The 22,748-nt window shown below is 42.7% G+C and overlaps 1 protein-coding gene across 7 annotated transcripts in view; it reads left to right on the top strand.

Moving 5' to 3' along the window:
• Positions 1-22,748, top strand: part of MEIS2 (Meis homeobox 2) — a 300,456-nt gene that overhangs the window by 271,947 nt on the left and 5,761 nt on the right. For all 7 annotated transcript variants that reach the window (XM_066626708.1, XM_066626707.1, XM_066626714.1 and 4 more), the window contains exon 10: positions 21,854-21,912. In XM_066626708.1, coding sequence (XP_066482805.1) covers positions 21,854-21,912 — 59 coding nt within the window. The remainder of the gene's footprint in view (positions 1-21,853; positions 21,913-22,748) is intronic.

Raw genomic sequence — 22,748 nt, 5'->3', positions numbered from 1 at the left:
GTACTTTCTGAATTTTTTTTTTTAACTTGGTGACATATTCCACAGACTAGAGTCTCACAGGCTAGAATTTATTAGGATTAAGATGTGGCAGTACTGAAATACCGCTAGACCTCCTGTGATTTATAAAGATATAAAATATATATTTTATGATTACGGTGATGCTAAAAATTTTGTGGATCATAGTGTAGTTGCATTGAAAAGCACAAGATACAGTCAACCGTTGAACATTTCAGAGAAGTGGAAACAAATCCTCCTTTGCCAACTGGTAATTATTGCACACACAGAGGTGTGTGTGTGTGTTTAGTAATTATTTGCATTCTTTCACCTGCTAAATGCACTGCAGTCAAATTCAGTATGAGTTGTGTAATGTGTTTCTGTCTAACTTTGTCATTAACTTTTCAAAGATATTGAACACTGCATGAATTAGAATTGTCTGTGAGCCCACTACTAGTCACCTATCTACACCGAAAGCCACATCCAGTCAATTACATAGGGTCTGGATCAGCATCATAGTACATATATGAACATATATCAAAATATGTCATACATACATACGTGTCAGCATATGGAAAATGCTCTCTTACTGGACTGGGGCATTTGTAGGTAAAAACCATTGCCAGGATTTGAAGAAGTACTTGCATTAACTTAGGACACAATCTTATGCATGTCTACTCAGATGTAAGTTCCATTATAGTCAATAGGCCTACTCCTAGGTAAGTGTGGGTAGGACTGTAGCCTTAGTCAAGATGTTGATCCCTTATTTTAAACAGTTGATCTTCCTGCTGTATTACAAGCTCGCAACAGTTTCTAAATCAGTTTGCCAGGCAGCATAGAAAACTCCAATTCAATGAAAAGTGGTCAGCATACAGAGTTTATTTATAGTGTTGGAGATCAGTTAATACTGAAGTAGTTTGGCCTGATTTTTTTGTTACTTTTTGATTTATGATCCTATCTTTTTGTGCTACTTTGAACTTTGAAACTTTGAACTTTGAACTACCTGAAAATAAATACTAAAAACTATGTTTACATTTATGTGTAAGAACTTAAAATAAATTTGAAGAACAGAAGAGATGGAGTAGCTTAATACTGATAGTAGGCCATAGTTCCTGTCCCTATGTGTACACTCTCTCTCTGTAATAACTTTCTATTCAACAAAATAAAGCTCTGCTTCTCAAACATTTAGCACCAGGACCCACTTTTTAGAATGAGAATCTGTCAGGACCCTCCGGAAGTGATGTCATGACCGGAAGTGACATCATCAAGCAGGGAAATTTTTAACAATCCTAATCTGCAATCCTACTCACACTCAGGAGTAAATTCCATTGACTATTATTGTTAAAAGCATATACACAGACACCTGTTAAAAGTACAGACCTGTAACATTTCCCCAAATGCAGTCACATACCATGGTAGCATCAAGTCTAACATATTAAAAAATAAAATATTGAAATGAATGGGGACCCACCTGAAATTGGCTCGCAACCCGCCTAGTGGATCCCAACCCACTGTTTGAGAAGCATTGAAATAAAGCAAAATTGGGCTAGTCTTTTAGTCTGTGTCCAATAATAATAATATTAATAAGCATCCACTTAGTGATTTTCACGTTTAAAGCAACAACCTGCATTATCTAGTTGAAAACACTACAGTAGTAAAGTCAGTGTTTATTCCCATATCACAGATGGTGGACTGAGACTAAAAGGGAGTGGCCTGGCAACCTAATCCTAAGGGACTGCCCATGCCATGTTACAGCAGTGCCAGAACAGCCATCACGAGGACAAGGGAAGCAACTGAGGTCTCCTCAAAGTAATGGAACAGTTCTCTTACCTAATGTTGAACCCTGGCAGCCTCAACAGGTCTACGTGGATCTGGACCAGTTCAATGGCTGGCGCAAACCCAAGTAGACCCTTGTAAAGTTTTCAGGCCCATGACAGGGGATAGGATGTGGCAACAGCCTCTGCTGTCATCCACACATCCTCCTGTTCCTGAACTGCACCCCGAAAAGGCCCAGCACATGCGCACACTGGCCTCCCCACCAGTGCCTCCATCACTCTGGCTACAATAGGATCAGGCTGCTAGTCAGTTTATGGTAGATGGAATATTCAAACCAAGAACTAATTTTTAGCCCAGTTTTTTTAGTTACTCTCCTGCACCAACTTTCACCAGTTGGTGACAGTTTCACCAGTTGTTCTCTGTATTTGTTTCTGGTGGCAAGTCAATCAGACTGGATTTGGAGAAGGGGACACATAGGACTAAAGAGCTGTATAGAACACAGTATCCTCTGTGTAGAAACTGTGTAGAATATAGTATTCAGCAGAATGACCAAGACTTTTTAAAAATATGAGAAACACCTAGAAATCTTCCATATACAAGTCCTGCCTCTGTATCCATGGATTTGGGACCTTTTAACTAACTGCTGGTTCCAAACCCATTGTGAAGACCAGATCTGAGCTCCCAGATGTGACAGGAGATGCTCTCCAGTTGTGTCCAGGAGCCTTTCTGAAGCCTGCAGCGACCTGTTCTGTGGTCATCAGAACACCTCCAAACAGCAACCTGAGGACATCTCAGGTCATGTCCAGATGTCCTATGTGGATTTGTTTATCTGTGGGTTTTGGTATCCACAGGGGGTCTGGGAATGGATCCCCCCTGAATACTGAGGTACAAGCGTATAAGAGTTCTGCATGAGCATCTCGCAGACTGTTGGATTCTATTGTGGGGCAAAATTATCTGAATTGAAAAGTTCTGGCAGGCATAATTAATTCTCACTGCAAGGAATGTAAATTAACCTAAAGATGCATCCCAATGGTGTGATTATTTGATTTCCATTCTTCTTTGTAAACAAATAAAACATTTAAAACTCCAAACGTTTCCATATGGACGCTGCTCAAGCATTGAAAAATAATTATAGCTGCAATACCTCTTCATTCATCCATCCAGTTTGTCCAAAGCTTTACCATTCATTACTTGCATTGCGCTGTTATAGGATAAAAGAAGTGGTGTCCGTAGATACCTGTTCTAATTTTTTCAGTGGGTTTCTTCAAGCTAATAAGGTACAGAATTTATACACACGTGATCCGTAATGCACACTTTTGTTGCTGGAAGCATTTTCTAGTGTTTTAAAATCAAGAGCAGCCAATAATACGAGCTTTATTAAGTATTTATTATACTTTAAGAGTATAAACCATATAAAGGATATTCTTAAGATAAAACTCTACACTGTCTAAGGGAAGGGGGAAATCATTCACCACCTCATTAAAGGTGATCTGTTTCTTAAAACATCTGACCTGAAAGGGCCAGGCCAGGTCATGCTTCCAATATTATTTTTATTGTATTAAAGTACTGCTTATCATGTTCTTTCCCCCCCTAATATTCCTTAATAAATCAATGCTGTGTTGTTACCTGCTTATGGCAATGAAGTGTAGCAGCCATATCCCTAAACCAGCAGGAGCACCTTCAGGACTAATACATGTCAAATTTCCAGCACTAAGTTCCTATACGTTGGTGTGTCAGCTATGTATTTTAAAAACTTGGAGATGTTCATATCAAATTTCCTAAGGTCCACTGAGTTGACAGGCAGGTAAAATCTATATATTTCAATGCCTTAATCCTTTTGCCTTCAGATTTGAAGATTTTAATAGCCATAAAAAATGTACAAGCATGGTCAAGACAGGACAGTGGATATATTAAAAAAACTAGTTCACTTAGGGCAAAATTTGCTGTCAGGAAAATGGAGTGTAGCTTCTGAACTCAAGAACCAGTAGTGCATGTGCAGGTTGGTTGTAGATGGTTGCTACAATAAGGCTTCTTTCATACAGGTGTGTTTATGCCCCAGGCTTGCTGGCCACAGTCCATTCCATTTACAGAAGCTGAATTAAACAATAACTACCGCATTGCAAAAAGAAGAAGGGGGGAAAAAAGGTGAGCGTCAAAGGAGATGCCTGAGAGCTTTGTTAGGGCCAAGAAAAATCCTGTTGCAGTTGTCAGAGCTTGTTGATGTTGCAGAGAACGGCACATTTTTTTTCTACTGGATTTTGTGGTTCTGCCTTAGGAAAGAAAGTTAAATAGAACGGAAGAACAAAGTCCTACTCTATAAATCAGCAGCTGCTCCTTGCCAGATCAAAGGAGTGACATTTTTGCTCCTGGACTACTTGTCCACTTTAGGTGCTTGACAGACAGCTAACAGCTGGCCTGCTATATAGCATAGGAGAATCGGGCTACATCTTCTTCAGGGTAGATGACAAGCTAATAAGAGATACCTATAGCACAGTACATATAAGTGCACCTTGATCTCTTCAAATGGTCTCTTCAAATTCATCAGGTCGTGTCGTCCCGTCCCGTCCCCCCCAAAAGCACCCTTCTACATTTGGAGAAACTTATTACTAAGCTTCATTTCCACCCAAAAGAGCTGGCAAATTTCATGAAATGATGTCATAGCAATCAAAAAGCAAACCTTTTGCAAATGACTGGCTCTTTTGTAATGACTCATAGAAAACAAGCAAAAAAACCCTAATATGAATTGGTTAAGAACATACAACAGTTGACAATAATTTGACTATAGGCTACAAAAGCACCAGTTTTTCATGAAAATTAAGCTCTGACAACAACAAAACATGATGTGAATGGTCAGTTTACAGATTATCTGAAAGGCTTCTTTCTCTTCTGTACATATTCCAATGTGTTTATCGCTTCAAAATCTGCAGTTCAGATTTGCAGGTTTCAATTTTGCAAAAGCTGTACTTAGAGCTTCTATAAAATGTATATATAAAGACCTGGAATTTTAACATCAGTAGTAAAACTTTCAAAGTAATTTGGCTCCTAGTTTACTCTCATCTGTAATAAATCAAGCACAGGATGAGGCAGTGTAATACAGGCTTATGTCTATTGGCTTAGCATTTTATCTTTAAGGTTTGAATAACTAAGGAACCCTGTCTGTTTTTCTCCTCCCTTCCTTTCAAGTACCTATGAAACTTCTCTTATAATATGATAAATAACTGCATATGAATTATCTTACAGTATTCTGGAAATGCAGCAGTCTACTTTGGAAATCATGACCTGCTGGAATGTTTTGTTATGTGGCATCAGATGTGATTACATTCACAGAATAGTGTTCATTACCATTCAAAATTTCAGGGTGAAATTAAACAAAAAATTTTCGGCATAGGTTAAAAATTCTTGAAAGCTTGTATTGAAAATCGATGTCTATCAGTGTCCTTACGTAGCAGCAATTTTTATTGCACTTATTATTTAGACTTATTTATTTCGGCATGTGGTTATTTATTCATTGTGGGGAGTTCACATTATATTTATAATCCTGGGTAATAATAATTCTATTATCCATTTTTTTAAAAATGCAAAATGGACTGGTGTTGGTCAATCTTGCAATACTTGCAGGGTCCAAGGGGCTGCAGGAGCCAAGGGGGGTGGTGAAAATTGCTGCTGCTGCTTGTGTGAATCGGACTTCTTCCATTCGAAGAACCATCCTTAATATGCAACCACATTTTCAGGAATACAGTCAGTTCTCTTCATATGCAAATTTGCTATCTGCAAATTCACTTTCCTCTCATTATCTGCAACTCCGATCTTGTTATCCTCGAATACTGTGCTGGTGCTTTTGAGGCTGGGGAGGGGGCGTTCCCTGCCAATGGTACTCTGGTTTTTTAAGAAATTTGTCTGGATTTGGTCAATTTTCCGCATCAAATCGTTCAGGACACCCCTCCTTTAATTAGGTTAGTTTATTAGATTTCCCAAATTTTGTGGTGACTTACAGAATAGGAAAACCTCATTTAATTTTCACATTCATATTTACCCAACAATTTTCTAAAAACGTGAACAAGGACATGATGAACTCTGATATTGTAAAATTAATTGTTGTTACTGCAATTATTCTATCATTTAAAAAATTATGATTGAGAGCCCAATCTTGAGCTCGGCACAGCGGCTTCGTGCTGCCACGCACTGTCGCAAATATGCTGTAAGGTACGTCTGCGAGTCCTACCGCCAGGCTACCACCCATGCTAACCCTGCACCACACTAGTGCCAGGCTGGCGCCGGGCTTCTGCTGCTCAATGGTCTCAAGACCGCTGAGCTGCAGCGTGGTAAGCGAGGGCGGGGAGGAGGTGATCCAGGGATGGGGGAAGCGGGCAGAGGGCGGAGAGATGGTGGGGAGGAGGTGTGACGGGGAGGCGGGGGAGAGAGAGGGTGGGCGCGAGGCGTGCCAGGGGGAGGGAGCAGAGAGGCATAGAGGCGAGTCCGGTGGAGCTTGGCACCCTACACAAACAGCTTTACCATGAGCCCATTGCGGGGCTGCTTCCCTTACCCGGGATAGAAGTCCCCTTCTCCCGAGGCGCCACCCGTGGCAGGCTGAGGTGCGCAGAATGCGGCAGCAGCCATTCTCTTCACCACTGCAGCCGCACGTCCTGGGCAACTCAGGATTGGGCTGTCAGTCGTTTAAAAAGTTCAACAACCAGTTATGATAATTAGTAGTAGTAGTAGTAGTAGTAGTAGTAGTAGTAGTTTCTCTTATTATTATTATGTTATGTTGGCAACCTTCAGTCTCGAGAGACTATGGTATCGAGCTCTGAAAGGTGGTTTTGGAACATCGTCTAGTGTGGCTGAAAAGGCGAATTCGGGAGTGACAATCCCTTCCACAACGGGAGCAAGTGCAGTCTGTCCCTGGTCTGTCTCCCTGGCTATGGGCCTTCATTCCTTCATATTACATTATATTTTATTACAACATGTAATTAATAACTTATATAAAAGTTATAAGTCAATAAATACATTTCTTATAAAAAAGATTTTGTGCTGCTTTCACAAAGATTGAGGGTTAGGAGAAATTAACTATTTGGGATAAGAATTCCATTAGATCAGGCCACAACCCTGCCCTCCTTCTCTGTTTTTATTACCTAAATTATGGAGATACTGAGCAGAGCTTCACTTCTCAATGTTAGACACTAGGAGGAATCACATTTTCTCATTTTGTGATAGTTCACAAAAACAAACCTAGGAAGGAATTATGACCTGTAAAGCGCATGTATTTCCACTGAGCATGCCAGCATTTCCAGTAAAGCTGGCAATTTGAGATGTATACATTTCAGCAAGGATTGTAGTTTTGCAATAAAAATTTGGGCTCTGCCATTGTGAAGGTCCTCTAATCTTGTTTTGAATACCCACAAAATCACAATAAAACTGACACAATCTCCCAGTAAACAGTGTTGTCAAGTAAGCAAGTCTTCCTCCAACATTCCCAGTCTTTTTTATTTAACAATCTTTTGGTCTGACTTCTATCAGAGTGACTTAAGGCAGGTTTAAACATGTTTAAAGAAGGAATGTAGTGTCAAAGTTGATAGCCAGGCGTGGCAGAAAGTCAGTGCAAAGAAAGAAGGGCTTATCATCTATTATTACAAAACTACATTATTGGAAATGAATACCTAATTCTGCTAGTGAAAAGGGTGAAAAGAACTAAGATGGGTAGATATCAGTCAGTGGCCCAGGGGAAAAAAAATCACAGCAGTGATCTTTCTAATACTGCACAATCACAAAGTCTTGGAAAGTCACGGTGGTTAGATATTTTACCTAACCAAAGCCCAGACTTTCCAAAGATTAGTTGCAATTTGTTTGTCAAGCCCAGGAGGGTTGTAGATTAGTGTTTCTCAAGCAGGAGTAAATAGTGCAAATAATAATTGTTACCCTGCAACTAGTATTCAGAGGCTTACTGCTATTGAAGTAGAAGATAGTATGCAGTCATCATGACTAGTAGGCATTCATAGAACTGACCCCCATGAACATGCCTAATCCCCTTTTAAAGCCATGCAAACTATAGTGGCTCTTGTGGTTTTGAATTCCACAAACAAATTATGCACTATGCGAAGAACCACCTCTTTTTGTCCATCCGAAATCTCCCACCAATCTGCTTTATTGGATGATCCCAGATTCTAATATTGTGAGAGAGTGCAAAGAACAAATCCCCTTCACACACACTATGCTCAATTTTATAAGTTTCAATCAAGTCCCACTTAATCACCTCTTTTTCCAAGCTAAAAAACAAAACAAAACCCAAACATTGTAGCCTTCCTTGTAATTCAGGCTCTTCAGTCCTCCAATAATTTTGGTTGTCCTCTTTTGAACATTTTCCACGTCTACAATATCCTACCTGAGATGTGATAACAAGAACTATACGTGGGCTTCCAAACATGACCACACCATAGACTTGTATAGACGGGATTGTAATAGCAGCCATCCTCCATTATTTTCCTAATGCCCTTAGCATGAAATTTGCCTTCTTCATAGTTGCTGGACACTGGGTCAGTATTTTCCCTGAGCTATCCACCACAACCCCAAGGTCTCTTTGTCACTCAGACTTCAATGTCTCTGTCACTTTTTTCACATACACTCTGTCACAGTGTATATGTGAAGTTGAGATTATTTTTGCCCAGAGTGCATCATTTTACACTTGCCTACATTGAGCTGCATTTGCAATTTAGCTGTCCTTTTGCATAGTTTGAAAGGATCCTTATAGAGCTCTTCACAATCCACTTTGGTTTATATGAACCTGAACTGTTTGGTATGATCTGTAGACCAGTGGTTCTCACACATTTAGCACCGGGACCCACTTTTTTAGAATGCGAATCTGTCAGGACCCACCGGAAGTGATGTCATGACCGGAAGTGACATCATCAAGCAGGAAAATTTTAACAATCCTAGGCTGCAATCCTACCCATGATTACCCAGGAGTAAGCCCCATTTACTATCATTGTTAAAAGAATAAACATAGTAGCTTGTTAAAAATATAGTTCTGTAGCATTTCCCCAAATGCAGTCACATACTAGGGTAGAATCAAATCTAATATATTAAAAATAAAATATTAAAATGAATGGGGACCCACCTGAAATTGGCTCACGACCCACCTAGTGGGTCCCGACCCACAGTTTGAGAAACACTGCTGTAGACTCTCAGCCCAGTCCTGAGCTGCCTGGAGCGCCCACCTTCAGCCGCACAGAAAACTGCTGCTGCACCCTGGGCCACCGCGGGCAGCACCTCAGGAGAAGGGGACTTTTGTCCCCTTCCCCAAGTAAGGGAAGCAGCCCCGCAATGGGACTACTCACATTACCACTGACCAACAGATCGACAGTAAGGTAAAGGCGTTTGTGTAGGGTGCCAAGCCCCACACGAATGCCTTGGATCCGGTGGAGTGGACCATGCCTCCCTCCCTCCCCCTGGCACACCTCCCGCTCGCCCTCCACCTGTGCCCCCCTCCCCAGAAGGCCTCCTCCCCACCCCCGCTTAACGTGCTGCGGCTCTGCGGTCTGAGCGACCACCGAGCAGCGGACGGGCACTCCCCTGGTGCTAGCCCAGTGCTGGCCAGTACCAGGCTAGCACGGGCACTGGCCCAGCGGTAAGCCTCGCAGACGTGCCTTATGGCACATTTGCAACAGTGCGCACGGGCGGAAAGCCAGAGCACCGAGCTCAGGATTGGGCTCTTGGCCTCCTTGCTGCTTTCCCTGAACTCCAGATCATTTATGATTAATAATAGTTATTCATGAATTATGATAATGACGAATGAACAAATGAGCTATGATTAGATATGTGCAACATTCAACATAAAAAAATGAAAAAAAAAAATTACTGAACTGGGCTTCAGAGGAAGCCATTGGCCACTCAAAGAATGAAAAGCAGATAATGGAACCTTTCAGTTACCTGTGATTTTAATTTTCCAGCGTGAAAATGGCATATTTGAAGAAAAGGATAGATTTCCATACTACTCCACCTTTCCAAAGCCCTGCATAAGAATTACAGTCTCCAAAATGGATTCAGCCCTACAAGTGTGATGCCACATGGACAGTCCGCACAGTTATGGCATGCCTTAGTTAAAATAGTTAGTTAAATCCCAAACCTAGATTTAAACTTAGTTAAAATCCCAAACCTCCACTGCCTTGTGGCTACATCCAGTTGTGGAAAAGGCTTCAGGAGTCAACCTCGAGGCAAAATCCGGAGCCGGAGTCCCTGAGGCAGTTCATGGCTGAACACAGTCACGCTCTGGCAACTCCTGTGACGCCGCTGGAACCAACTGTATTGGCCTCTGCCTTTCCATTGGACCATTCCAGCCATGTGGAGAGGGGGGATTTGCTGCATGGGTAACAGCCTATCCTCCATATCTTCTTTACCCAGGCTTCATGCACTGGAGAGGACACTCCAACTTCGACCACCTTTCAGAGCACGATACCATAGTCTTTCGAGACTGAAGGTTGCCAACAACCTAGTTAAAATAACATCTGGTTTGCAGACCACAGCAAACACTGGAGCTACTCAATATAATTCAGGTAGTCAGAGACTATGCCATGCTGTTCATCAGCTATGATCCTATATGCACAGTAGTTCACATAGAATTAGATAACTTATACCTGGGATAAGAACTCCGGGAATCTCTGTTTTTATTTTTAAGGCAAGTTTCTCACCTTCCTGGATGTGGAGGTATATTTGAAAATGAAAGTCCCAGTGAACACAGCTTCTGTGTCCATTAGTATTTACCATCTTTTTTCCTTAGCCTTCAAACCATGTTGATCTTGCTGATCTAACAGTTCGTCTGAAATGTTAACTTCACCTTTTTCCAGTTCACTGCTCCTTTCCAAACATAACTCATCCTGCAAAAATGATGTGCTGAATTCAACATGTGCTCTATTATCTTGATTGAACATCACTTTGCTACGGTCTTAGGGCCCAATCCTAGCTGGCCTGAGTGCCAGCGCTGAGCTCCAGCACAAGTGCTGGGTGTCACAAACGTGCCATAAGGCATGTCTGCGGCACCCAGGGAGGTAGGACGGCTGGCCTCGGTGCCGCGTGGACGGCGGGCCAGCATTCCTCTAGCATCAGCTGGCAGTAAGACTTTTCAGGGCATGGGGAGGGGGGGACAGGTTGAAATGGAGCTGAGGGAGGTCAGAGCGTGGGGAGGATCAGACCTGGGATGGGGGCAGAGACAGTGGCAGCCTCTGTCATTGAATCCTAACCTCCCACTAGCCTGGGCAGTCTGTATAGGCCTCCTCAGGTCTGTGCCCATTCAAAAGCAGGCACAGATCCGAGGAGACCCATTGGCACTGCAGCTGTGTTACCCGGGGTAAGGAAACAAAGGCTTCCTTACCCTGAGGAGACTCCTGGTGCTTGCCCAGCACCCATAGGATCCAGTGGTAGCCACTTTGGTGTTACTGGAACCCTGGGCCTGTCTAGACTTAGATTGGGTTGCCCGTTGGTCATCATCATGCTTGATCCTGACTGCTTTGTCTAGTGTCCCTTGATCAGGGATGAAGATCTTCTGATGTGCAGGATGGCTTGGACTACCCTTATTATAGCTTGTGATATCTGTGTTCTTAGCCTCTGACATAATCTGAACAGTGTGTTAAAGGAGACCTTTTGAATGGTGGGTGCTTTTGAACCTACTTGTAGATATTTCTAATATTATACAAGGATGTGCACTTTCCTAATACTGCTGACTGAGCCAAACAACCAATGTAAGCATTTGGAAACAGCTTAGCACAAAGTCCTGTGACATATAACTGAATCCTGAGTCCATATAAGTTCTGTGACGTATAACTGAATCAGGTCAACGGCCCAAGTATCCTGTTTCCCCTGATTGCCTACCAGCTGCCACTGTGAAGCCCCCAAGCAAGAGAGAAAGGCATATTTATCTCCCACCATTCCTTCCCTGCAACTGATATTCGGGATCGTGGGGCTACTGTCACTAAACCAGGAGGTAGCACATAGGCATCATGAGTAGAAGCCATTGTTGGATGTCTCCTCCGTAACCCTTCCAATCCTCTGTTAAAGCCATTTAGTGCCCATAACCACATTCTGTGGCAATGAATTCGCAGACTAATTATGCACCATGTGCAGAAGTTTGTTCTAAATCTCCCACCGATCCATTTCACCGAATGACCCCTTTCTCCGGTATTGTGAGAGAGGGAGAAAAGCCTCTAACCCTCTCCCTCCTGCCCTAACATAAGAACATAAGAACAGCCCCACTGGATCAGGCCATAGGCCCATCTAGTCCAGCTTCCTGTATCTCACAGCGGCCCACCAAATGCCCCAGGGAGCACACCAGATAACAAGAGACCTGCAAGGCCTCCTGGGAATTGTAGTTTAAGAACATAAGAACAGCCCCACTGGATCAGGCCATAGGCCCATCTAGTCCAGCTTCCTGTATCTCACAGCAGCCCACCAAATGCCCCAGGGAGCACACCAGATAACAAGAGACCTCATCCTGGTGCCCTCCTTTGCAACGCAATTCTGACATAGCCCATTTCTAAAATCAGGAGGTTGCTCATACACATCATGGCTTGTACCCCATAATGGATTTTTCCTCCAGAAACTTGTCCAATCCCCTTTTAAAGGTGTCCAGGCTAGACGCCAGCACCACATCCTGTGGCAAGGAGTTCCACAGACCGACCACATGCTGAGTAAAGAAATATTTTCTTTTGTCAGTCCTAACCCGCCCAACACTCAATTTTAGTGGATGTCCCCTGGTTCTGGTGTTATGTGAGAGTGTAAAGAGCATCTCCCTATCCACTCTGTCCATCCCCTGCATAATTTTGTATGTCTCAAACCTAAACCAAGAATACATTATGGATTCCCAGTATGAACCGCACTTTCTGTTTTGTAGAAAGGGATTGTGCATGAAGGAACAAGCTAAGTTGGGGGGGGGGTGTTTTTCGTTTGTTCCTGAGTTTTAAGAGGGGAGGTTAATACCAGTGCCATTGATGGCAACAGACATCTGGTTGGTCCATCCCTGACTCCGACATAGGGATGCATTCATGTTCTCCATGGAAGCCAGCACTTTTCTCTATCCATAGCCGTAGTGCTTTTGCAATATAATACTACAAGCATAATACTATTTCCTCATGCACTATGACCATTCAAGGTTTTATCCTAAGTGTTTTGTTGAAAAGTAGAATGACTTTTTAAATAAAACTGGATTCCATTCAATTTGAAAATGATTAAGTTTCTCAGCTGGGCCTGTGTCATATATACATTCCAAATTCTGAAATGTCATTTGGCCAAAGATTAATTTTTCCATTAAAAGTGAACAAATTTGGATTTGTTTGGCATGCTTAAGGCATGCCGGCCCTCTCCTGAAAATGTCAGTGCCACACAATGAGCTGGAACAAAACCTGAAGGAAAAATGTTTCCTACATGTTGTGAATGAATTATCACCATTTTCACACGGTACTATTCATGAACAAAAAAATAATAATCCGTCCTCTCTCTTTTTTTTTTTAAGCCACATTACTTTTTGGGCTAGAAAAATGAATATCTCCAAAGGTTCCAGTTGAATGAGAACTTAGAGGACAATCGAAAGGGAATTCAGAAAATTTCTTAACTTAAGATGCTCATTAAAAACTAACCCAGATGCTATCAGTTAAAGTTATAACCCTCTGAAGGCTGTTCAGTGGTCCATGAAAAATGGACCTGTTGGTCAGTTTTGAGTAATTACGAACAAAATCGTGTTTTCCCACATTTTATTGGGATGAGACAGAGGTCTCCAAACCCCAGCCTGGGGGCCAGATGTGGCCCGTGGCCAGCCTCTATCCAGCCCGCAGCCAGCCTCTGATCTCCTGAGAGTCTCTGGCCCAGTTGACCAAACACAACCGAAGTTGTGCTTGTGGGGTGGGGGAATGGGGGTCCATTTAAGTGTGTGTTTTATTTCTTGGGCAGTGTTGGTGCTTGGAGAAATCCTGAGCATTTGAGCCCATTCATTCATTTAATCATTCATTCATCTAAGTTCCATCTCTAGTGTATTTATTTTAAATTGTATATTTAATTTTTTCCCGGCCCTCGACAGTGCCAGATATTTGATGTGGCCCTTTGGCCGAAAGGTTTAGAGACCCCTGGGATGAGAGACCCTTCTTTCTCCAGCCTTTGCCTCCACTTCTTATGGGCAGAAATATTCAACTATTTTTTTTTTCTGAACTCCTATGTGGGACCAGGGTCTCTGAGATGAATTTTATCAGGGGGTACATTGTTTCTTTGGGCCCCTTCCCAAAGGGGGAGGGGAGGAAGTGAAACAGGTCAGAGGGAGGCTGGCAATCACTGAACAGTCTTTGGAGCCCAGGTCTACCAGGCTTCCCTATGCTGAACCCAGGTCTGCCTATCCGTGACACGTTGACAGCTAGATACAGTAATATGAAAAACCTAACGTACACCTAAAATTACTTAAATAGTACCTCCAATATCATTTAAATATAGAAAATAATTGCAGGAAATTTGCATCATCATATTCAGGCTCTCATTAGAATGGAAAGTGTCTTGTGTGTTCCAAAACATACTTCTGCAGCAGCTGTAGTTCCACAGCTGTGTCTCTGAGCTCCTATACATTCCTTCATAGTTAGTGGATCCACAAGCCAAAGAGCTACCGTAGCGGGCCAGTTTCTTCCCAGATGTGACACTGTGTTGAAGAGAGTCATGTATGCATTCCTCAGTCTGGCATTCCTCAGTCTGGCTTGTGGCAGCATGTCTGCAGTAGAGCCCCCAGTGAATCCCAGTGAGATTGAAAAATGTAAGATCCCAGGAAATTTCCGAGGCCCCTTCTCTGACTCCTGGGCCTGTGTACAAATTACCTCCTCCATCCCCTCTCATGAGCCCTGCATGGGACACTTCAGCCCGGAAGACTTGCCTGCAATTGAATTACAACTTATTTCTATAACTCCTTGCTTTCACCTGATCCATGTGCAACAATTTCACTGGTGTTAGTGCCCAGAGAGTAGCTAACACTGTCTCTGGCCCTAATACCTCAAGTGTGCCATAAGTATGCTGGCATCCATAATGTTGGTGATAGCACCTCTTGCTGCAATGCTTGTCATGTTTGTTTCTACAACCCTGTCACTAAAAGGGCTGCCACCATCAGTCTTTACTACACTGGTGATGGAACTTGTGAGTAGGATACTGGCAACTGTAGATACTAACATCTACAATTACTTCTACTCATTTACTCACTAGTTATCCTGCCACTAACAGTACTGCCCCTACCATCTCAACCACCCCCTCAGTTCATCTTGGGGAGATCTGTCTCCCTAAGTCTTCAATTTAGGATCAGGTGTGGATTTTGATACACCAGGCTGGAATGACTGACAGAACCTTCACCTGACTGCATTGTAGGGGATCAGAATCCTTTCTTCCTTGTTGAGTGAAGATCTTAATGTGAAGATCTTTATGGCGTTTGCATATCTTTTATCTGCAAGATCTTTTATGATGCCCAATTCAAACAACTTGGTTCAGTCAGGACTTGTGCGTTCAGTAGCATTTCCCATGCTGCCTGCTCTACTCATGAACCAAAGCCTTATCAATGGCTTCCAGATATGGCAATTGTAATATGTTTATTAGGTTCAGCAAAATGTATGCTTATTCCACTTTAACCTTCTGGCTCCCAATTCTGTGATGATTTGAGGCTCAACATAGGAAGGATCCACTATGCAGCTAACAGATAAAGTTAGCAAAACGCTCAGTACAATGGGCGGGAAGCATCTCTAACTGTAAGGCACACATGCTTCTGTATCAGTATGTTCTTTGGAAATTACTGCCTCCATTCTTTGCTTACTTACAAGAAGACAAGAAGTTATGGTGTGAATTTTTCAAGCAGACGGCTTTTTCCTGGCAAAAAAACAAATCAGTGCCTCATGACATAATGCTGACTGGTACCAAGAGCATGCTGTCCAAAAACATGCTTGACTCTGCTTCTTGTCCTGACTTCCAGAAAGTAACTCCTGCATATAGGTCTTAGCCTTCACTAGTGAAAGCCTTTTTAGTCCTAAGATGGATGACTCATTGGAGCAACAGCTCCAGCCCCTATAATTCACATTCCAACATCTCCAACGTCTCGAAATACGCCCCATGGCACTGGTCTGCACAGCTTCTCTCTTCATCTCAGTTCTTTGTAGGCCAGCGTTCTTTTGCAGTCCTCACCACAGTCTGAAATTTAACAGATTCAAAGATGTTTGTTCCCCAATAGTGGGTGAAGAGCGGCCTCTTTCAGCAAATTTGGTATAAAACAATGGAGCAACCAGCGTTCCCTTAATTAAAAAGGCCACTTCCTCTGGAAAGTTTTGATTAATCAGGCGGAGCAAGGAGTTCACAACTTGTGATCAATATCCCTCCAAGCATTATGTCATCCTTAAGAGAGTAACGGTGAGGCTACTGAAAAAAAAAATATTGTTTCTCTAACAGCCCAGTCGTACAGGCCTATAATCACTGGGGATAAGAACAGGCCCTCTGTTTGGCTGTACTTGTCGTAAGAGGCGACTAAACAGCCACTGGGTAGATGGGACTCGTTAGCCTGAGAAGGCAGCTCATCTGAGAGAAGGAAAACTCTGATCCCAAACCTCCACTGCCTTGTGGCTACATCCAGTTATGGAAAAGACTTCAGGAGTCAACCTCGAGGCAAAATCCGGAGCTGGAGTCCCTGAGGCAGTTTATGGCTGAACACAGTCACGTTCTGGCAACTCCTGCAACGCAGCTGGAACCAACCGTATTGGCTTCTGCCTTTCCATTGGACCATTTCAGCGACGTGGAGAGGGGGGATTTGCTGCATGGGTAACAGTCTATCCTCCATACCTATTTTACCCAGGCTTTGCGCACTGGAGAGGACACTCTGTTCCAGAACACTATTCAGAGCGCGATACCATAGTCTTCCGAGACTGAAGGATGCCAACACTGCATAATCACTGGTGGGACTAGCATTCCTCCAGTGGTGACTGCCTTATGGCAGTTGCAAAAAGCAGTCTGACTGTGTGGAAGCATGTGCTGCTGGATCGCTAATAGTAGTTTCAAGCTCCCTAAGCCTGAGACTTGTTTCCAATCTCCTCTCCCTGCATTCGACCCTGAGGGAAATAGGTGCCTCAGTTATGCTGCTTCTGTGCTACCATTTCTGTCCCCTGTCTTCCCCTGGTTCTCCCCTGTTCTCCCCTATGTTTCTCTTTCCCTACCTTAGCTGTCACCCAAGCTGTCATTTTCATTCTTCATAGCTCCTTGTTGTGCCTCTTCAGTTATGTACCACTCCTCTCACTTCTCCTGTCTTCCTCTGTCCCATCTCCCTTGCCCCTTCCTCAACTCCGCTGTCTCCCGACAGCTCACTTTCCCTTCTCCACTACCCTGTCTTCTGCAGATGCCCTCCTTTCAAACTCCACTCCCCAGTCTTGCCTCCAGTCTTGTTCCTCCTCCTAGCAGCTATGCCACTTCAATGCTTTCAGATTCGAGCATGACATTAGTATCTCTCTAGTGGCCTTGCAACAGTGCCACCCTGGTTCCCTCTACCTCGCTTTGGAGCAACAGATACCACAAACCCACAATGACTTCATAGGCACACAAATCCCTGGTTTTCTTCAGCTATGATTTTCTACACAGGTACAAATTCTGCGTAGGAAAGCTACGCACACTTATCACATGTGGCAGTCACACATGTCCATTTTGTCATATACAGTAGTCTTGGGAGGAGGTCATGGCCAACCTGAGCATCCCACTGCATATACATTTCAATGAAACAAACGTTTTATACTTGACCCACATGGTGGCATTCATATCTATTTTCTACACGGAAATTATATAAATCTAGGAAATGATTGGATACGAAGTGACCCTCCCATACACCCACTTTCAACACTTTGAAGCTCAAGTGCTTTGAATTTTATAACCATCTCATAATAAGATCTATGTCAAAGTTTGTCTTTGAGAAGAATTCATCCGTGGACCAGGGCACAAATACCCATCATTAAAAAATTGGACTTGCCATTTGGCAGTAGCCTGAAGGCAAACATATCATCAGAAGTTGAGCTTCATATAGAAGCAGCATGAAAAAATGGAAGCTATCTGGAAGTTAGAACTGCCAGAGGTTAGCTAAAGAGTTTATGGCAGAGGGAAGGACAGAGATCTCACTTCTATTCAGTTATTTTTTTTTTCCTTTATGTTATCATGCTATTGTTAAGCTTGTCTCGTGCAAGGAAAGCGCCCTACAGGTAGACCACAGCTGTGATACAAGGACATCTGCAAGATGGATCTGAAGGCCTTAGGAGTGGACCTCAACAGGTGGGAAACCCTGGCCTCTGAGCTTGGAGGCAGGCTGTGTAGTATGGCCTTTCCCAGTTTGAAGAGACACTTTGCCAACAGTCTGAGGCAAAGAGGCAAAGAAGGAAGGCCCAAAGCCAGGGAGACAGACCAGGGACAGACTGCACTTGCTCCCAGTGTGGAAGGGATTGTCACTCCTGAATTGGCCTTTTCAGCCACAGTAGACGCTGTTCCCGAACCACCTTTTAGAGCGCGATACCATAGTCTCTCGAGACTGAAGGTTGCTAACTACTATTGTTAAGAGCTTTATGGTAGAGGAGAACTACAGCACCATCCACACCCTCTTTTTGCTGTGGTGGTGATGGTTCTAGCACCAAATATATTGGATCCTTCCCTAGTTCCTTTGCACAGGTGCCATTGTGAAAGGATTACAGAATCTTCAGTGGTCAATGAAAAATTTACTGAAGGAAGGGTAAAAATTGCTATATTATAGAACTTGTAGCACACCATTAAAAGTCATAGTGACGTAAGCAGTTAGGTGAACAATCTCCTGTTTCCATTCTACTGAAGTCAGTGAATTGAACAATGTTCAGTCCAAATTCCTTGTGAATCTTTCAGTTAAACCACCTAGGAGAGTGGTTCCCACACTGTCAGCTGTGGTTTCCTGGGGAGCTGTGGAAACCAGTCAGGGGAGCCACAGATTCCTTGTGAAAAATCCGCCACCCTATACAATTTTTAGGATTGTAGCCATAGTGGGGAGCCATGGCCGATGGCCCAATAGGTCAAGGGACCCACCAATTTGGGAATCACTGACCTAGGACAATGCTTCTCAAGCTTTTTCATTTGAACACACACCCCCGACTGTTTATGATTGTTTGAACCCCCAGCTTCTCGTCAGTGAGTGTACAAAATATTTACAACTGTGTGCATTAAGAACTATGAATTTGTGGTATAGTAATCCCACACTGGCATTCAAAAAGGCTATCTCAGACCTTATCATAACACCAGGCAGCTAGAAGAGGCAGAGGTGCTACAAGCAGAAGCACCCAATTTGTGTTCAGATCTACTGTATGATTTGTTTAGTAGTTTTGGCAGCTGCAACCCTGAACCTCTGTCACTGGAAGGCCAGAGTCATGTCTCTGATTCTGCCTGCTGCAGGATGATCTCCCTCCCTGAAACTTTGTGGGCCCACCCAGGGGGGGACCTGCCCCAAATTTAAGAACCACTGACCTGGGGCTTTCCACTGTTTCCTCACAAAATATCTGTTAAATCAATTAGCAGCTCACACCGATCAATGCTGTGCTACTCTAAGTTGAAAAAATAAATAGAAATGCTTCTTTCTAGGAAGCGAGAGGCGGGTATATTCACAGAATGCACAAACATTGAGTCTGTCTTCAAAAAAGCTCTCCGAAAGTTTCTGTTATGGTAACCTGTTGAATTAGTTGACATTATTAATCCTGAGAATATAATTCGTAGGGTTTTTTTATGCTCATAAAAGTAAGTTTGTGTCTTTTTTGCCAAAGGGTTATGAATAATCAGAGTGTTGTTCAGTATTGTATAAACTCCTTTGGGAAAACAAAGTCGAGAGGATGCCCCTTTTTTAAAAAATTAATGTATACATGCAGAGGCCTATCCAAAGATATGACCTTTAGGTGAACCCCTTTAACCTTCCCCTTAATTATTTGTTTGAAGACAGTGTAGCATTCTCCTGCTGAGAATGAAGACCCAGAATGCACCACAGCAGCCCTGTGAGTAAGGGCGTGTTGTAAGGAAGTGGAAAGGGACATAAATAAGGAGACCACCAGATGTAAATAATAAAAAGTGGTTGGAGCTGAAATAAAAACTGAAAAAGCAATTTAATTTACCCTACGAGTGGCTCGGCTGAAGAAAGCAAGGGTCAGCAAGGCTCCAAGTGGCGGAGAATCTGTTGTGTGTTACCAGCCCAAATGTAGTGTACTGCATGCTTGTTTCGTTCCTTAAACCTTGCCATCTGCATGCACCATTATAAGCTCATGGAAGAGAAAACAGTCTTATCAGGCTTTTCTGCTAATCTCTGTTGGCATTAACTTCAGCTGATAAAAGGCATGCTGGCTGCAGGAGGCTCGAGGTCAGTCCCCATTTGGTCAGCATGGCAACTGTTAACTGGAAAACAGCTAAGCAAAATACGTCCTAGCAAATACCTTTGTCTTGGAGGACGTAAATGTCTTGAAGTCACAGTGGCATGTTAGGAAGATTCCCCCCTGTGACAGAAATCATGATAATCTAGAGGTATAAACTGTTTAATGCTTCTCTAATGTTTGGCATTTTCCTTTGACAAATTATAAGGCTCAATTTTTTTTTTACAAGGGTGTATTTAAATAGTAAGTGATGTATTCGATACATCTTGAAAAAGATGCAAACTAGCCCTATGTAATCTTTGGCACGCAAATTCAGTATCTGCTGGATGGAATCTCCATCAGCATACAATTGCTGGAGAAGTTTTCAAAGTCTAAAGTGCAAGAAATTCCAGGGCTAGCATTACAAGTGACCACAGACCAAATGCGAGATATGAGAGCGATACGGACTGATCCGGTAAAATGAATCCCAGGATATTAATTTTGAGCCTTGCCTAAAATCGGCTGAAATATCTATTAACTTCAGCGAGAGCTGAATCAGAGCTTCAGCCAGTGCGTACTACAAAGAAGTTTCTCGGCCTTTTGGCTAAGATCAAGTGTATTTCAGGAGAGGATTAAACACTGGTGTTCAACTTCATTAGCACTTCTTAAGGGTCGTGAGACTGGAGTCTTAGTGGCAAATACTGGACAAAAACTGGGACATCACTACTAAAACTGTTTAAAATACACAGGGTGGAGATCAAAACAAGTTTGTCTTGTGTATGATAGAAAATGGCCTCAACTAAGCTGTGCAATTAAAATAATTTTTTTTAGAAAAATCATTTCACTAAAGTTAGTTTGAATGAGATTATCTGATGCTGGTTGTTATGTGTCGACTTAATAGGGAAATATGCAAGCACTTATTTTTGGATTACCCTCAAAATTAAATCCAGGCTTCCCTTGCCAAATAATGGGCTTTGCCCTAATGTTCAGATGACTCGGACGCTGCTTTAGTTACGGGACCTGATTGGAGAAGGAATTATTTGGTGCCCTAATATTAAACACATGTACCCGCAGTTCTTTCCATCAAGTTGAAAGGTGCCCCGGTTTATGGTTGGAAGTTGCCTTCTGCTCTCTGCCCTGGGTGTCCCACTCTTGGTTGAAAAGGTCGCCCCCAACTAGCACTGACCCCCCAATGACCCTTGACTTTACGGGCTTTAAACTGCAGGAGTTGCAGAAGAGCAGAAGTTCTTTCTGGGCCAGCACTTATTGCTGCTGTGCTGGTGATAAAACTTCAGACAGCTTAATTGATGGCTCTGCTGACCTAACAATACCTTGTGAAAGCACAGAATACCAAAGCCTGGTCCTCATTTATGGACAGCTGCAATGGTAGCTGAATTGCCTGGGATGATGGGGGAAAAAAATAATAATAAAGTATTTTTCGCAACTTTAAATGGGCTTCTACCTGATTAAATAACTTTGCTTTTAAATATACTTTACCAAAGAACTTTGCGTGTCTTTCTACGTATGATTCTCGGTTTTTCAGTAAATGCTTTTTTCTAACCTTGCAATTTATATTAGACTTTTTTTTAAAAAGTGCTGTTTTCTGTACTGCAAGCCTGCCAAAACGAAAGAAAGGGTGTAATGAATGAAATAATTGTGGTTTTTTTTTTAAAGTACAGCACTGAGCTGACAAACAGATTTCTATACATTGTGCTCTGTTTCAGGTTTATTAATGCGCGGAGAAGAATAGTACAGCCTATGATTGACCAGTCAAATCGAGCAGGCAAGTTCCAAGTAGTATCTGTATTCATGTCCCACAGGCACAAATCCTCATCAAGTTATTCTTCAGGAGCCCCATCACCTGGTAAATAAATGCTTCCAATAGGCATTCTGGGAGATTCTTTTTCCGTATGTCCCCAGAATTCCGCTATAGGAAGCAACTTCACTAATTGGTGCTAATTGGAGATTTCCCACCCTGACTCCACTGAAACTGCTTTTTATTTTCTCTCTGAATTGGTAATTGGGTACAAGTACTAGTGCCACAAGCAGTTTGTTTGACTAGGAGCACTTGAATTGCTCAGTGCCTGTCTGCATCCAATCAGGACAATCTCATTTTCTTGCTACCCACAACTCTTTGGTGCATTGCATTGCTTTCACTGCTGTAAGGCTAGCTGTAAAACTCATTGTATCTATTCATTTGCTTTGACTATTCACAACATGCTGCTACCGCCTGGCATACCACACTACTGGCAAATATATTTAAAAGTTATTGCTTTGGGTTACCAATGCACCAAATATTTTACTCTTAAGATTCTGGCAATACCTTCCCCCAGCCTTGAAAATATTGCTTGTACAAGGTTCAGAAGGATAAATGAGTCAAGCTGTAATCACTTCACTGTGTAACATGCACTTCCTTAGCTTACTAGGGAGTTGTAGTTTCTGCAATTAAGTTATTGGATAAAACAGTTCTCCATGTGGTGATAACTGGGCATTAACTTGATGGGGATTTTGCCTGCTGCTTCCCTTTAAAGGTCTGGAAAGGTTATTAATCCTGTGGGAGAAGTCTTTATGTGTAGCAGTGAATTTCTTTTTCATAAATAGGTGGTAGGGTAAAAAACC

Source organism: Tiliqua scincoides, chromosome 1, assembly GCF_035046505.1.
Source record: "Tiliqua scincoides isolate rTilSci1 chromosome 1, rTilSci1.hap2, whole genome shotgun sequence".
NCBI lineage: Eukaryota > Metazoa > Chordata > Lepidosauria > Squamata > Scincidae > Tiliqua > Tiliqua scincoides.
The sequence above is the reverse complement of the archived record's forward strand: the minus strand, read 5'-3'. Positions and strand labels throughout refer to the sequence as shown.